The 16,955-nt window shown below is 46.9% G+C and overlaps 1 protein-coding gene across 1 annotated transcript in view; it reads left to right on the top strand.

The window, feature by feature from the left end:
- The window catches only part of CAPN9 (calpain 9), a 55,811-nt gene that overhangs the window by 6,907 nt on the left and 31,949 nt on the right, over window positions 1–16,955 (top strand). The window contains exons 2-6 of the mRNA XM_011933435.1: window positions 1,189–1,258; window positions 5,373–5,491; window positions 8,535–8,668; window positions 13,535–13,703; window positions 14,895–15,005. Of these exons, the coding sequence (XP_011788825.1) occupies window positions 1,189–1,258; window positions 5,373–5,491; window positions 8,535–8,668; window positions 13,535–13,703; window positions 14,895–15,005 (603 nt within the window). The remainder of the gene's footprint in view (window positions 1–1,188; window positions 1,259–5,372; window positions 5,492–8,534; window positions 8,669–13,534; window positions 13,704–14,894; window positions 15,006–16,955) is intronic.

Here is a 16,955-nt window from a genome sequence, read left to right as displayed (position 1 = left end):
GGGGAGGGGCGGGGCTTCCGCGAGCACCACCCACCGCGTCCAGGGCAGCTCCAAGAGGGCAGGAGCTTTCCCTCTCTCTTTGCTGTCAATCCAATGCCAGGAATGGAGCCCAGCAACCCAAATGGTGGAAAAATATATGCATTTCGTAAGATTACTTTCTACCCTTTTTTGTTCATGAAATATCCCTCCATATTGTATATGTATATATTAATATGTATTAATGATTAGATTAATATACATAGTGTGTGTACTTATGTGCAATATAGAATAATATATATATATGTATATATAATCCACTTCGGTGAAGCCATATGAGAGATGCGTGGATATCTCTCTTTGTATGGTATAGATACATATAATTTTACCTAGTGCATATCTAAAAAAAAGAAACACTGGGCAGGGTGGTGCGTGTCTGTTACCTCAATACCTTGGGATGCCAAGGCAAGAGGATCACTTGAGGCCAGGAGTTTGAGACCAGTCTGGGCAACATAGTGAGACCCCCATCTCTACCAAAAAAAAAATTATAAATTAACTGGGCGTGGTGACTCATGCCTGTAGTCCCAGTTACTTGGGAGGCTGAGGTGGGAGGATTGCTTGAGCCCAGAAGGTCAAGGCTGTAACGAGCTATGATCACGTTACTGCACTCCAGCCTGGGTGATAGAGCAAGACTCTGTCTCTAAACCTATATATATTTGGAATCCACTGGTGGGGAAGGATTAAATAAAAAACTGGAGAAGTTGGGTGGGTGGGGAGTGTGTTTAGTCCAAGGCCCCAGCCTGTGGCGCATGCATTACTCAGCTCGTTGAAGCCCACAGAGGTCACAGAGCTCACAGCTGGGGTAGCCCTGGACTCCTAGCCCAGTGCCTGAGTGATCACAGGAATCCTCAGCATGTGGCTGATGTCCCACTTTGTGGCCAGGTATGGCCTGAGTCTCTTGGGCCAGTGGTTGGTACTGAGTGCTGCTCAGTAGGCAGGACTGCCCAGGGGAGGAGATTATCAAAGATGAGCCCAGGCTTGTCCAAAGCATAGAGAGGTGGCAGCCTTTTCCATTCCTGTGGCCCTCCACAGGGAAAAGAATCAAGCACGGCAAAAGCCCTCTGCCCCAAGAAAGCAGAGACCCTGAGCCTGCCTTTCATGGTGGCTTGCAGCATGGCAAGTCTCAGTCTAATAACACTCTCATTCCTCCAGGAAATCGTGAAAAATCCGGAATTCATTCTTGGAGGAGCCACCAGGACTGATATCTGCCAGGGAGAGCTTGGTGAGTGTGAGTGGATGGAGCATGGTGAGAGGGAGGTTGGGTCGCTGGGAAGGTGAGCAACCGCAGCATGGGGTCCCTGAGGACCCAAGAGGCATGAGGTTGGGGAAACAACACTGCTTCAGCCTCTGCTTCCTCGTTCCCTCTGAATGGAGTCCAGTGGCCTCAAGCCCCTGCACCCCTGTTCCTCTAGAGTCAGACGTGCCTGTGATGTGGAGCTCACAGCCCCAGAGTTTACAGAGGAGAGTGACACCCAGCAGCATTGGTCGGGCTCTCCTACACCACCACAGTAGCTAACACCTGCACACATGAACTCAGTCACCTGCCAGGCACTCTCCCTAGCACACATGGCCTCATTCCATCTTCCCAACCCACCCTCCTAACGTCACAGATGAGAAAACAGAGGCTGAGGAAGGCTCAGTAACTTGTCCAAGGTCACAGAGGTGGCAGACAGGCAATCAGGATGTGAACCCAGACCTTCCAGCAGTAGAGCCCTTACTGCTAACCATTATACACACTGCCTCTTGAGGAGCACACCCTGGGGAGCCGCTCCCCAGCAATCCAGTCTCCCTCCTGCAGTGGACCTGAGTGTGCCTCAAGTCACTCAAATTGGGTCTTGCATTTTAGGATTTAATCCAAATGGGCTGGGTTTACCTTTAGTCTATCTATGAAAGAGCAAGAGAGAGAGAGAGAGACTTTCTTTTAAAAAACACCGGTGAAATCAGCCGAGAGAGCAAACCACTGTGAGCTTGTGTGGATCCTGACTTACTTATAGCTGAGGTTGCCACTGTGGCCTATTGGTTAAGAAAGGCCATGCTGGAACCTCCAGGCTGAGCAACTGAGCTACCCTAAACACAAGATCCAAAGTCACAAACCTAGACTGATAATAGTTAATTAGCTAGACAGAGAAACAATTGAGAGAAAGAGAAGCAGATGGATAAATAGAAACATAGATAAGAAATAGATGATAGATAGAAAATGGATGCATAATTAGATAGATAAAAAGATTGATAGGTTGATTGATTGACTGATAGACCATACAGAATAAATAAATAATAATAGATAGATGATAGTAAATAATGATAGGAAGGTAGGTGGGTAAATACATGGATGGATAGGTATAGATAGATGGTGGATGATAGACAGAATTACAGTTGACCCTTTAACAACTTGAGTTTGAACTGTGCAGGACGACTTCTAAGTGGATTTTTTTCAACCAAACACAGATAGAAAATACAATATTCCAGGCCGAGTGTGATGGCTAACACCTGTAATCTCAGCACTTTGGGAGGCCGAGGCAGGAGAATCGGTTGAGCCCAGGAGTTCAAAACCAGTCTGGGCAACATAGTGAGGCTTCATCTCTACTAAAAATTAAAATAGAAAAATTAGCCAGGCTTGGTGGTGCGTGACCATAGTCCCAGCTACTTGGGAGGCTGAAGTGGGAGGATTCCTTGAGCCTGGGAAGTTGAGGCTGCAGTGAGCTGAGATCGTGCCACCACACTCCAGCCTGGACAACAGAGTAAGACACTGTCTCAAACAAACAAAAAGAAAAAAAAGGAAGGACAGAAGGAAGGGAGAGGCAGGGAGGGAGGGAGGGAGGGAAGGAGGAAGGAAGGAAGAAAGGAAGGAAGGAAATATACTATCCCAGGGTTTGAAACCCGCATACACAGAGGGCTGACTTGATGGGCAGATTCCACAGGGCTTACTGTGGGACTTGAGTATGCACAGATTTTGGTATACATCGGGGTCCTGGAACCAATCACCCATGTGTGCCATATTCTAGATACAATGTAGACTTTTCACAATGTTTATGTTCAGGTGGTCCTTCTCCAGGAGATCCTCCCTGACGCTGCCTACCTCTGCCACTCCTGCTCTGCCTCCTTTCCCCTCGACCCCATAGTCCTCCATGGCTATCTAGTAGAAAATCATTCTACTGGCTCCTTGTTTTTCAAAGTTTTGGTTTGTCACGTTGGCATAAACATATATTTGGAGTTACAACCTTATATTTTACCTTAGTGGATGGTTGATTCTAAATATTATTTTGAAACACTTACTACACCCAAAGTACTGTCCATGGCATAAATACGTTATAAAGAATAAAAGAAAATGAACAGCTGTGATCTTTTGCCACCCACAATAAGAACTAGAGCATCTGGCCGGGTGCAGTGTTCATACCTGTAATCCCAGCGCTTTGGGAGGGTGAGGTGGGAAGATCTCTTGAGCCCAGGAGTTTTAGACTAGCCTGGGCAACATAGCAAGACCACATCTCTATCAAAGAAAAAAAAAAAAACAAGAACTAGAATACACCTAGAATAGCATCAAGGCATGCTGTTATCTGCCGGGGGAGGTAGGGGGGAGCTAGGTGAGTATGAGGCGACGGAGCATGGCGAGAGGGAGGTTGGGTTGCTGGATCAGGAGAGCAACCGCAGTATGGGGTCCCTGAGAACCCGAGAGGCACAGGGTTCTCCCCTGCGGTGAGCCAAGGTGGTGCCACTTCACTCCAGCCTGCTCCTCCCATAGTGCCCTCTGCTCTGCACCACCCAGACAGCCGAGCAACACACTGACCCGCGGAGGGCACTTCTCCCAGGCACAGCTGAGGGGCCAGCCCCATCCATCTGCCCAGGCCCAAGAGAGAAAAAAGCAATCTTGTTTTGTTGTAAAGTTTCTGTCTTTCTTTTAAATTGCATAAATAACATTGGCTTCTCAATCTCCCCCTGAAAAGCTCAGGGCATTTCTGGCTGAATGCACGTGAGGTGTTGAGTTCTCAGGCCAGGAAACACTCATTTTCCTCAACTGGATGAAGCTGAAACTGGGTGGAGAACTGGGAAAGGTCAGCCCACAGCAGAGGTTACTCTGTCAGACTCCTGCTGGCCTGGCCGCCCTGAAGCTGAAAGCAGACACCAAGTCTCTCCTTATCTTTGTATCTTCTGCATGGCACAAGGTCTGCCACCCTAGAGGCACTTGGTAAAGTTTGCTGAACAAATGATCCTGCAGGCTCCAGTCATGTCACTTCTTAGTGGCATCTCCCAAAGCCGACCCGAGGCTCCCAAAGACCAACAGATGCATTAGAAACCAATCCTTCTGTGCCCCAGCTAAGGCTGGGAGTGGCTTGTACTCTGCTGGTGACATCTCCCAGAAAGCCAGAACCAGGGCAATTAGGAAGTAGCTTTCCCGACGTTCGGCCCTGGCGAGTCTCTCTTGCCTGTGTAAACAGCCAGAAAGGGCCATATTGCAATGTCCTAATCCCAGTGGTACACGGTGCTTTCCAGAAATGTGAACTCAGAAACTGCCAAGCTGAGTGTGATGGGCTCTTAGGTTCCGATGACATTGGTGTTGTCTACTGAAAACAAATGAATCTGGATAAAGCTGATTTGGATCAATGGATCTTCCCAGATATCTGCTTACACAGGCAACATCTGAGACACTGTGAGGCACCCACCAGACACAGCCCACGCTCAGTGTGGGCAAAGGAATGCATCCAGGAGTCTGTACAGCACAGATAGCACAGATAAAATAGGGTTTGATGTTTGACTTCACTTTTCAGTTTTCCTCCAGATGTGTGTTAACATAAAGACACAGCCGGGAAGTTCAGCAGGTCAGTCAATAAATCTTGAAAATGCAGGGTAATTTAAAGCAAATGGAGCCACCACGGACATACCACTATCTGTGTAATTAAGCTGAGTCTGGGTTGGGGCTGCAGAGGCCATTTCTAACCACCCTCCCAAGTACTGCCTAACTACTTGGGCTGCAGTTATGAAATGTCTGCTCGCCCAGCCCATGCTGACACTGATGTATGCAGCCTCAGTCCTCTGGAAAGGGAGTTACTGGAATTCGCAGAGCTGATGCATCATGCAGCCATATGTCTCAAACCCAAGTAAGCATATCCTATAACAGTGCCAAGAAGGCAACCGCTGTTTATGATAGACTGGGCAAGAGAAGAGCAGGCAAAGGAAGCAGAAGGGGAGGAGAGAGGTATTTGTTGGTGTCCTGTCTATTTTTAAAAGGTAGAAAAGATGTGGCCACATCTGAAACTCCCCATGTCCCCTTCTGACACCGAGTTTTCCTATTTGCTGTGAAATAGCAATGAAAATTGTGATTTATGGCTTTCATTTTGCAGGAGACTGCTGGCTATTAGCCGCCATCGCCTCCCTTACGCTTAATCAAAAAGCGCTGGCCAGAGTCATCCCCCAGGACCAAAGCTTTGGCCCTGGTTATGCTGGGATATTCCATTTCCAGGTAAGAGGGAGCTCTGGGCAAGTGGGTTCACGTCTCTGGGGTCCAGCAGGATGCCAGGTGCATTTTCACACTGCCTAGTAACCCTGGAAAAAAATGTCATCAGATCTGCGTGACATATGGTCCTAAACCATGCTAAAGCCACATTTTATCATGGAATAACAGCTAAATGCCTCAGAAGAACATGAACGGCATCGCACGGCAAATCCTTATGGAACATACATGTAAAACCATAAGTGATGTTTTGGCAAATCTGGGGTGCATATGTTAAGAGTTTTATTATTTGGAATTTCTTGTGCTCTAAGCACAAATTGACTTAACTGATGATGCCTCCAGGAAACTGGTTGATTTCTCGTAAACACAGAGGTTCTCCTTATGGAAGAAATGTAAATTTGGACATCTTGAGGGATTTTAAAAAATAAAAACTGAGAAAAATACAGACAACATCTGCTGGAGTCCTGTGTGGCCTGCAGACCCTCAACCGAGGTGCACATTGGGTGAGGCTTGCCCCCTGGAGTGGTTTCCTGCTCCTTCACTGCCACTTTCTCTCTCTCCACTCTCTCCTCCCCCCTTGTCCTTATATAGGGTTCGACCAGATACTGAAACTTGCCCCTTGTACTTACTTAGGTGGGTGACCTCAGGCAGTTTTCTTAGTGACGCTAAGCCTTTCTATACTCATCTGAAGGAAGGAGAGACTGTTCCCCGCAGGCTTCCCGTAGAGCTAAATGGCATCACGTGCAGGAGCCGGCACAGAGCCAGGCACCAAGTAAGCATTCCTTGACCTTGCACCCCAGGCAGTGTCACCTTCTCCTGACTCACAGGCCACCACTCAGGGCCAGCCCGTTTCTTCTGTCCCTGAGGCCTGCATTCTGATAAACAGAGGTACTCTCAAGCCCTGTCACCAACGGCACAGAAGCATTTCAAAGGCACAGACAGCGAGCCGACCATGTGTAGCTCAGGGAGCACGCAATTCCCAGGGGTCCGGCCTCCTGCGCCGGCGGGGGTGGGGGGTTGGGGGAGGCGGACAGAGACACTTTGGGTCCCAGGGAAACTCTACCCCTGCTCTCTCACAGACCTGCCACCGCCTGGCTGTCTCCCCTCCCTTCCTGTGACTTCTGCTGAGACCACAGTCTTGGCTTGATGGCACCCCCAGGAGCTGGTCTTTCCCCAGTCCTCTTGAGCACACCAGGGTAGCAGTGTTGGGGGTAGTTAAGCTCAGAAAATCTGGCAGAACTACTACCTCTAAACCGGAACCACCACCATCTGATCTTGGGCTCCCCAAGGGACCAGTGTTCTTGTCCCTTAAATGTCACAGCTGGGAGGAGCCTTGGCAATACCCTGACCCCGTCCTTTCATTGACCCCCAAGGACACTGAGTCCCAGGGAGTGGAAGTGGTTCATCCAGGGTCACAAAACAGTAAGTCGCCAAGCCAGACCTCTAACTCGGGGGTTTGGGATCCAGCATCCTTTTGTGCTGCCAGTGATCAGGTGGTGGGGAGGAATGAACCTGTTGGTGCCTGTCAGTCCCACGATAACCATACTCTGCCCGCTCCCCTCCTTGGCCTCCTAGAAAGCAGAGCACTGGAAATAAATCCACGTCCTTCACACTCCTCTTCCACCCCTCAGCCACAGTACAGGTGTGTGGGTGCTAGGAAGTTAGCGGAGCTCTCGGGGCTGGCGGATACATCTCTCTTGACTCACAGGCCTCCTGAGCCAGCCCCTCTGCAAGGAAAGCCAGCACTGAGGCTCCTCCCCACCCCTCCCCTGCTCGGGAAGCCCGGGGCCCAGGCCTGGACTTTAAACACCTAACCCAACCGTGCCTCAGTCCCACCTGAAGTTGTGGATAGCCCCAAGAGCAGGAAGCCCCGGAGGGGAGGTCCAGCTGGAGCAGGTGACAGGAATCTTCCTTAAAAGACACACACACACACACGTACACACACACACACCCCCTCAGCCACACTGTGGCCAACTCTTCTGATTGGGATTCAATCACTGATGCAGCAGGATGCTCAGAATGACACAGCAAAGCTGTAAAGAAATGGCTCCCAAAAGCATTGTGCCTACCCTCCTCTTTCAACCTCTATCTTCTTCTTCTTAGAGGTTACCTTAGGATCGCTCTCAGGCCAACTGAACCAGAAGGAATGGGGAGGAGGTGGGTCACTGCAGGATACACAGAGAAACTACACATAGTCCTTGACTCGTTCCAACCTTCCTTCCTGTTTCCAGCAGACCACACACAAGCTCACACACATGCATACATGTGCTCAAGCACACACATATGTAGAAGCACTTGCAAACACATGTGTGCATATGTATACACACGCAAACATGCATGTGCTTGCATGCACACACTTGCACACATGTGAGCAAACACATGCTTGCACACATGCAATATATAAACCACAAAGAGCGCACATACCTGTCATGCCTGCCTGCATGCATGTGTATACACATGTGTGCACACATATGCATTCACACACAGCCACACTCTCCTCACGCCTCCTCACCTGGCACACAGGAAATACTGAGTCCACCTGTCTCCTGTGTGAATGGCCAACAAATCAGTCTTAGGGGCTCCACTTATGGGTGAGGAGGAAGCAAGGTTAAGGCAAATTGGAGCTAGACCCTGAAACTGGGTGGAAGAGAAGAATGGAGAACTGGGCCGCAAAACAGCAAACTCAAACACCACAATACATTCTCCCTCCCCCACAAAAACAACTTTCTTGTGAAGAAGAAAAACTAATTCAGAGCACCGTAGAGTGTCTACTTGTGACTCCTGTTCTGCCTCCCCCTCGCCTGCGGCCTTAATGGGTTGACCCTGAGTCTTTGAGCTGATGTCAGTGGTTGGTGCTGGGTACAATGCTCAGCTTGTAACTTAGCGGACAAAGCCCAGATGCCCTACCGTGGAACCTGTGTATGATTTTCAAAGCTGTCTATGGGTAGCTTGGTCAGAGGGGAAAAAAGCAACAGGATCAACATTTACAAACAGGGCCTGGAGCTCCCATGTAGCTGACTCCCATCATTTCTGACTTTTTCCTGGGCAACAGTTCTGGCAGCACAGTGAGTGGCTGGATGTGGTGATCGATGACCGCCTGCCCACTTTCAGGGACCGCTTGGTTTTCCTCCACTCTGCTGACCACAATGAGTTCTGGAGCGCCTTGCTGGAAAAAGCCTATGCCAAGTGAGTGACAGCTTCCCCAGCTCGGGCAGCCTCCCAACAGGAGTCTCTCCACTGACCTTTGGGCATCTAAGGGCTGGGAAAAAAACAGGGCTCTGGGTTTGCAGGTGAGGCTCGGCAGGACCCAACCCTCTCAGGGCTCAAGAGGGGTTGGAGGTGGTTTTCCTGTCATGGCCTAGATCTTTGGGAACGGTGGCTACATTCATGACCCTTTGTCTCCCTGAGTCGTGAATCTGGCCTTTGAAAGAGCTGGGAAGGCAAGCGGAGGGGAATTCTGGCTGTGCTGGCAGCGCTTAGTGCTTCAGACTTCTCTCGGACACTGGCATGACTCAAACATCTGGGCTGTTACCCACATGGATATAGAGACATCAATTGTCCATCCTACAGGATGCTTCTTTTTTATTTTTAAAAAATCGTGATAAAATGTATATGACATAAATTTTTTTATTGTCCATCCTACAGGATGCTTCCTTTTTATTTTTAAAAAATCATGATAAAATGTATATGACATAAATGTTTTTATTGTCCATCCTACAGGATGCTTCCTTTTTAATTTAAAAAAATCGTGATAAAACGTATATGACATAAATTTTACCATTTTTAAGTGTGCAGTTCAGTGGCGTTAAGTACATCCACGTTGTGCAGCCATCACCACCATCTATCTCCAGAACCTTTTCATCTTGCAAAACTGAAATTTTGTGCCTATTAACCAATAACTTCCTATTCCTCTATTCCCCCAGCCCCTGGCTACACCACTCTACTTTCTGTTTTCATGATTTGACTAGTCTAGAAACCTCATATAAGTGGAACCAAGACATTCATTTTTAATCACCAGCCAAATGGCCTCAGTTTCCTCAGGCTGTCAATTTCCAGCCCACTAGCTTGTTAGTGAAAGGCCACAGCAGCCTAAATTCGATCCACAGATGATGGCAGAGCTCCTGGGAGCCACTTTCAGGTTCAGCCTGGATCTTCAAGCCATGAGAATCCTATCCCCAGAGACAGAAGCAAGGATGGTCTTGCTTCTGCCTCCAAGTGGGGCATGAAAGTGGCAAAAATAGAGTGAAGGCATACTGCGGTTAAATTAATCCTGAATTCAGCAGGACAGAATTAAAGCCATCAACGAAGAACCAAAGATGCCCACGCTTGCCCTCTGTCCCACCCAGGTCTGTGCAAACACCATCAGTGCCACTAGACAGGCCTAAGGGGACACAGGGCACTGTTTCTGAGTCCAGTGGGTGGAACCCAAGCCCAGCTCTGCCTTCCGGTGAGTGCCGCACACAACAGGATGCAAGCAAGGCAACAGAAACTGTGCATCATCTAGTTTCTAAACATAAAAAAGGTTGATTGGGGTCCTTTAAAAAGGCCAAAAATGGTTGGCAGAACAGTTCACCAAAAAAAAAGAAAAAAAAAAAAGATGTATAGATGGTGTTATGGTTAGTTTTATGTGTCAACTTGATTGGGCTAAGGGATGCCCAGATAGCTAATGAAGCATTATTTCTGGGTGTTTCTGTGAGGATGTTTCCAGAGAAAATAGCTTTTGAATCTGTAGACTGAGTAAAGAAGATTGCTGCCACCAATGTGGATGAGCATTATTCAAATTGTTAAAGATCCAAATAAAAGAAAAAGACAAAGGAAGGGTGAATTCCCTCCCCCACTTCAGCTGGGACATCCATATTCCCCTGCCCTTGGACACTGGAGCTCCTGGTTCTCAAACCTTTGTACTCAAACTTGGACTTACATCATCAACCCCCTGATTTTCACGCCTTCAGACTCAAACTGAATGATACTACCAGCTTTCCTGGTTCTCCAGTTTGTAAATGGCAGATTGTGAGATTTCTTGGCCTCCCTAACTATGAAAGCCAATTTCAAATGTATGAAATAACCTCATCTAAGGGGTTGGAGAGAAAGGTGCTGACCTAAGTAACTTTGGAAATTGGTAGAGTCTGTAAGACTAAAGGCAAAAGAAATTGTACATGAGTGCTGTGCTCTAGTTGCTAAAGTGGTTTCTCGAAGGAGTACAAATGAAAAATTGATCTAATTATACACGCATACTGAGTTGAACAATCGAGTGAATGAAGGGTAAATGGCAGGAACCAAGTTTCTCACTGTTGGATTGAGAGGTTACAGATAGGCAAGGGGAGGAGGCCAGAATGATCCATGCAGATTAGAGTTGGAGATTCCAGAATGAACTTAGATTTAGCTTAATAGAGATGATTACGTAGAGATACATGGATCTACACATGGGTTATTATACACATATATATTGATCTATACTTGGGTTATCATATACATATATATTTCCTTGCTTTGTCAGTGAGAGGAGCTAGAAGCAATGACAATCCTGTAGCAACAAGCACACCTATGTCTCAAGTCTTGGTTTCTAGGATCATTCTTCAATCAAAGGAACTAGGGCTTCTTGGAGATAAGGCAGATTCTAGGACTGGGCATACACACATACATACATATATATATATACACACACGCATACATGCATACATACCTAAAATGAGCCTAGATCATCTTATAGTGCCAGAAAGTGAGAATACATGCAAGACACACACACACACATACACACACACACACACACAAATGAGGCCATGCCAAAAGGACACAAGAGCATACTGAAAGAGCTCCAAACAGCCAAAGCTAGAAGAATTCAACCAACAAAATAGACGAAGAAGTACTGGATTGTAAACCCAAGTAGAGGCCAGGTACGGTGACTCACACCTGTAATCCCAGCACTTTGGGAGGCCGAGGTAGGTGGATCTCCTGAGGTCAGGAGTTCAAGACCAGCCTGGCCAACATGGTGAAACTCCGTTTCTACTAAAAATACACTAATTAGCCGGGCATGGTGGTGGATGCTTGTAATCCCAGCTACTCGGGAGGCCGAGGCAGCAGAACCACTTGAACCCAGGAGGTGGAGGTTGCAGTGAGCCAAGATCACGCCACTGCACTCCAGCCTGGGCAACAGAGCAAGACTCCATCTCAAAAACAAAAACAAAACAAAACAAAACAAAAAAACACAAAATAAACGCAAGTAGAAAATAAGTATCAATGGGTCCATACTACTTTGAGTAAATGATCGTATAAATAAATGTGGAAGAAGGAACAAATATCCTGTGTAGAATAATTCCAAAAAATTATGTTTATATTCCATCCTTGAGAGGTGGAGCATAACTCCCTAATTTTTTCATGTGGGCTGCACATAATGATTCCTTCCAAAGAGTTCAATATGGAAAGGGGAGAGAAGGAGCAACTTTCCAGTGGAGAAACCTGAATAACACTACCTTAGCCAGGTGATCAAGGCCAGCATCAGCCGTGGTAAGGCATGTGGACAGCCAGTACCCTTGATATGATGAGGTGAGAGGGGAGATTTACCTCTCCGGTCTTCCCTCCACTAACCAATAGCTCTACTCTTTTTATTATTATTATTATTATTACTAACTTTTTTTTAGAGACAGCGTCTTGCTCTCTCACCCAGGCTAGAGTGCAGTGGCACCGTAATAGCTCACTGCAGCCTGGAACTCCTGGGCTCCAGTGATTCTCCTGCCTCAGCCTCCGAAAATGCTGGGATTACAGGCACCAACCACCACACTCAGCTATGTTTTTTAATTTTTAAAAATGTTTCATTTTTTATTTTTATGGATGTGTAATAGTGTACATATTGATGGTGCACATTTGATATTCTGATTACAAGTGCACAATGTGTGATGATCAAATCAGGGTAATTGAGACACTCATCACCTCAAGCATTTATCATTTCTTTAATAGCCCTAGTCTTACCACGAGAAAAAACATTAGACAAATTGTACTCCTGCAGTATGCCTGCCCAGGACTCCTCAAAACCGTCAAGGTCATCAAAAACAAGGACAGTCTTAGAAACTGTCACAGCCACCAGAAGCCTGAGGATACGTGAGGACTCAGTGCAATGTGGGGTCCTGAGTGGGATTCTGGAACAGAAAAAGGACATTAGGTAAAAACTAAGGGAGCCCAAATAAGCTGTTGTATTAAGTCTGTTTTCACACTACTGATAAAAACATACCTGAGACTGGGCAATTTACAAAAGAAGGACATTCAATTGGATTCACAGTTCCACGTGGCTGGGAAGGATTCACAATTATGGCAGAAGGCAAGGAGGAGCAAGTCACGTCTTACGTGGAAGGTGGCAGGCAAAGAGGGCCTGGGCAGGGAAATTCCCGTTTTTAAAACCATCAGATCTGATGAGACTCATTCACTATCACAAGAACAGTGCAGGAAAGACCCACCTCCGTAATTCAATCACCTCCCACCAGATTCTAAAATTCTAAATCGAAAAGCTTATTTAACAATCAAGCAGAGCACTTATATGTAAAATGCCTATGAATAAAAGAGATGACTATGAAAGAAAATGGTTAGGAGTATGTGAGACCAGAGAAGAGAAAGGGCCTCTCTCTGTCCACACAGTCAGGTCCCGTTCCATGGGAGATTGCAGAGTGAGACACACGCATCTGAACCTCACAGCAGTCCTAGAAGGGAGAGCACAACTCTCCCCCATTTTGTATATAAGAAAACTAAGGCACTGAGTGACCTGGTCATTCAGATGGTAAGTTGTAGAACCAGGATTTGAACGTGCGGCCACTCAGGCACCAGAGCTGCTGCTCTATACCACCACACCACACTGCCTCCCTTGCAGGAAGCTCAGGATCTCTGGCTTCCTCAAAGCTCCAAGCAAACCCTGATGCTTGCTTCCCATTTTCCTTCCACACCACCCAGCCAGGGCAAACCCTGGGAAATGCTTCTGGCTTAGTTAGAAAAGCTCTGACTGCAGGGTGCCCCCGGTGGCCTCCCTAGGTCCCTGACTGTCTCCTCTCTCTCCTGCCACCCTTGCAGGCTAAATGGGAGCTATGAAGCTCTGAAGGGAGGCAGCGCCATCGAGGCCATGGAAGACTTCACCGGGGGTGTGGCAGAGACCTTCCAAATGAAAGAGGCCCCCGAGAACTTCTATGAGATTCTAGAGAAGGCTTTGAAGAGAGGCTCCCTGCTGGGCTGCTTCATTGATGTAAGTCTCTCATGAGCTCCCATTCCAGGCAGTATGCTGGGGCTGCAGTCTGCACCAGGTACCCCAGCCACACCTAAGGAGGGGCATAACTCTTGGGGGACAGTGTTTATTCCTGCTAATTAAAACACAAATTTTAACCAGGCATGGTGGTGTGTGTCTGGAGTCTGAGGCAGGAGGATCCCTTGAGCCCAGGAGTTTGAGGCGGCAATGAACTATGATCATGTCACTGCTCTCCAGCCTGGGTGACAGAGCAAGACCCTGTCTCTAATAAACAAATAACAAATAAAACACAAGTTTTTATTTAATGGTTGTCAAATGACAACGGTAAGATGTACTTGCTGTATCAGATGGAACAATCTTGAGACCCATACAGGCGCATTTTTACCTCCCTCCCACCCGTTTCTCAGCTGCCTCTATTCTCCAGCTCCACCCTGGGACTGGGATCTCCTGGCCTGTACCCTTCCCAGCTCTCTCTCTGCTCGTACAGACAGGCACACACGTCCACACACAAACATCAAGGTCAGTTGGTTTGATTTACTGAGATGGGATCTTTCTATCTAGTTTTCTGAAGTTTGTTTTTTTTTCATTGCATATACTATGAAAAAATAGCAGACAGAAGTCTAATGGTATTTTAACGCACACATTTATAATTTTATCTCATCTTTTTAAAATTTTTTTGTTGTTTTTTATGGACTGCTATGACATTGTGTGTTTTTTTTTTTTTTTAATCAATTCTAGTTTTCTGTTTCCTCTTAGATTAGCCATGGGGTCTGTTTTTTGCTAATGAATTAGCCAGTTCCTCTGCACTTTCAGGTTTGTGATGCAGAGCTGTGTGTCCTATTGTTATATGCTTCTTTTCGTCTCTGGGATGTATGTGATTGTGTCTTCTCTCTCACACTATACTACATGAAGGTGACAAGTTGTTCTGTTTGGGGACACAATAGTGAACTGTTCATTGGAGTCCACACTGAAAACGAGCGCCTCCCCATCCTGGGAAGAGACTGGAACTTGCTGCATTTCACTGCTAAACATCCTAGGGGAGTCCCGTGCATAGCCCAGGCACATGGCCTGCACCTGGGGCAGCAGAAGGAACTGGAGGTTGTGACCAGGCCAGGCCTGTAGCTGGGTCTGATCCAGCAGGGGAGGCTTGACTTAGACGGTGGGTGTGACTCTGCTCTTGCCATGTTTTAGACCGGAAGTGCTGCGGAATCTGAGGCCCGGACGCCGTTTGGTCTAATTAAGGGTCACGCCTACAGTGTAACGGGAATTGACCAGGTAGGTGACTTGAATTCCAACCGCAGGGTGAGGGGAGACGCGTGATAATGCTAGTCCCTTAGGCATTTATTCAGTGTGTTGCAGTTTAAATGTCTGCCTTTCAGACATTTCAGGGACTATGTCACCTAAAGAGGCAGGCTGGAATTCAAAACGGCAAGCCAGGAAAGAGAGAAACCGTGTGATTCCACTGCAGCACAAAACTCATTTAGCAGGTGGAAGCGCCTGGTCTTTGTTTATTTTTAATTCCCTTTCTTTTCCAATTCTCCATCAGTCCTGTGTTAGTCAGGATTCTTCAGAGAAATAGAATCACTATGGAACCAAATATACGTACATACAATTAAACACATACACATATCTATCTATCTGTCTATCTATCTATCTATCTATCTATCTATCTATCTATCTATCTGTCTATCTAGATACCTCACACAGTTGACCCTTGAACAACACAGGCTTGGACTTACATGGGGATTTTCTTCCATTTCTGCCACCCCTGAGACAGCAAGACCAAATCCTCCTCTTCCTCCTTCTCAGCCTACTCAACATGAAGATAATAAGGATGAAGACCTTTACAACAATCCACTTCCACTTAATAAATAGTAAATGTATTTCCTCTTCCCTATGATTTTCTTGGTAACACTTCTTTTCTCTGGCTTATTTATTGTAAGAATACAGTATACAATATAAATAATTATAAAACGTGTTAATTGGCTCTTTATGTTATCAATAAGACTTCTGGTCAATGGTAGGCTATTTGGAGTTAAGTTTTAGGGAATATGAGATTTTTTGACAATGCAGGAGGGTTGGCGCCCCAACCCCCCACATTGTTCCAGGATCAACTGTAATACGATTTATTATAAGGCATTGGCTCATGCAACTGTGAAGAGTGAGAGGTCCCATGATCTGCTGTCTGCAAGCTGGAGGCCCAAGAAAGCCAATGGCATAGTTCTGGTCTGAGTCTAAAAGGAAGGCCTAGCAACCAGGAACACCAATGGTAAAAGTCCCAGTCTGAGGGCAGGAGAGATTGATGTCCCAGCTCAGGAACCCAGGCAGAGAGAGGGAATTCCCCCTTCCTCTGCCTTTTTGTTCTAGTCAGGTCTTCACAGATGAGATGAAGCCCACCTATACCAGGGAGGGCAATCTGTTTTACTCAATCAACTTAAATCTCGTGTCACCCAGAAGCACCCTTGCAGACACAACCAGAATAACCTTGAAGCAAATATCTGGGCACCCCATGGCCCAGTCAAGTTGACACATAAAATTAATCACCACAAATCCCATTCTCTGTAGCTGTAGCCCAGGTGGAACTGATCCCGAGAACACCCACACTCCACACAGCACCACCCTGACTTCGAGGGAGTGGTTGGTTAGGAGGAGAGATCCTTGAGGGGCACAAGGGGAAGAGAAATAAAGAATAGGATGAAAGAGGAAGACACGAAGCCAAAGGTATCACTCTCCCAGACTCAAGCTCAGCAAAGCCCAGAAGCCTGCCTTGCCCACTCCATACCTCCCCTGGACCAGTCTCAAGCCCAGCACTTAGAAGGCACAGGTGCCCCTGGTCTTCTGTAGCCACCCACATGTTGAGTGACATCTTTTGAATGTATGGGGAGTAAAGAACACAGAAAGGAGGTCCTGCCCTTCCTCCTCACTGGAGCCAAGGTGTGAGATGTGGTTGGACTCTTTGGGATTCTTTAGAATGTTAGCTATTTGTGTTGGTTCCTTTGTCCTCCTTCCCCATCCATACATGACTTGCAGGTCGCTCACTCAAGTGGGCATGTGATTTTCTAGCTTAGATCTTCTACGTATTCCATGTAACAACAGAAACCTCCCATCATCTTGGTTTGCTTGATTTTGCTTCCTCTGCCCCTACAAGGAACTCACCTGCCCTGAACCTTTCAAATTAAATGAGCCCCTTAAACGGTGAGCCACAAGCCACATCTTGGACTCTGAAGAGTTGATGTTACTTGAATTTTTACA

Source organism: Colobus angolensis, unplaced genomic scaffold, assembly GCF_000951035.1.
Source record: "Colobus angolensis palliatus isolate OR3802 unplaced genomic scaffold, Cang.pa_1.0 Scaffold126, whole genome shotgun sequence".
NCBI lineage: Eukaryota > Metazoa > Chordata > Mammalia > Primates > Cercopithecidae > Colobus > Colobus angolensis.
The sequence above is the reverse complement of the archived record's forward strand: the minus strand, read 5'-3'. Positions and strand labels throughout refer to the sequence as shown.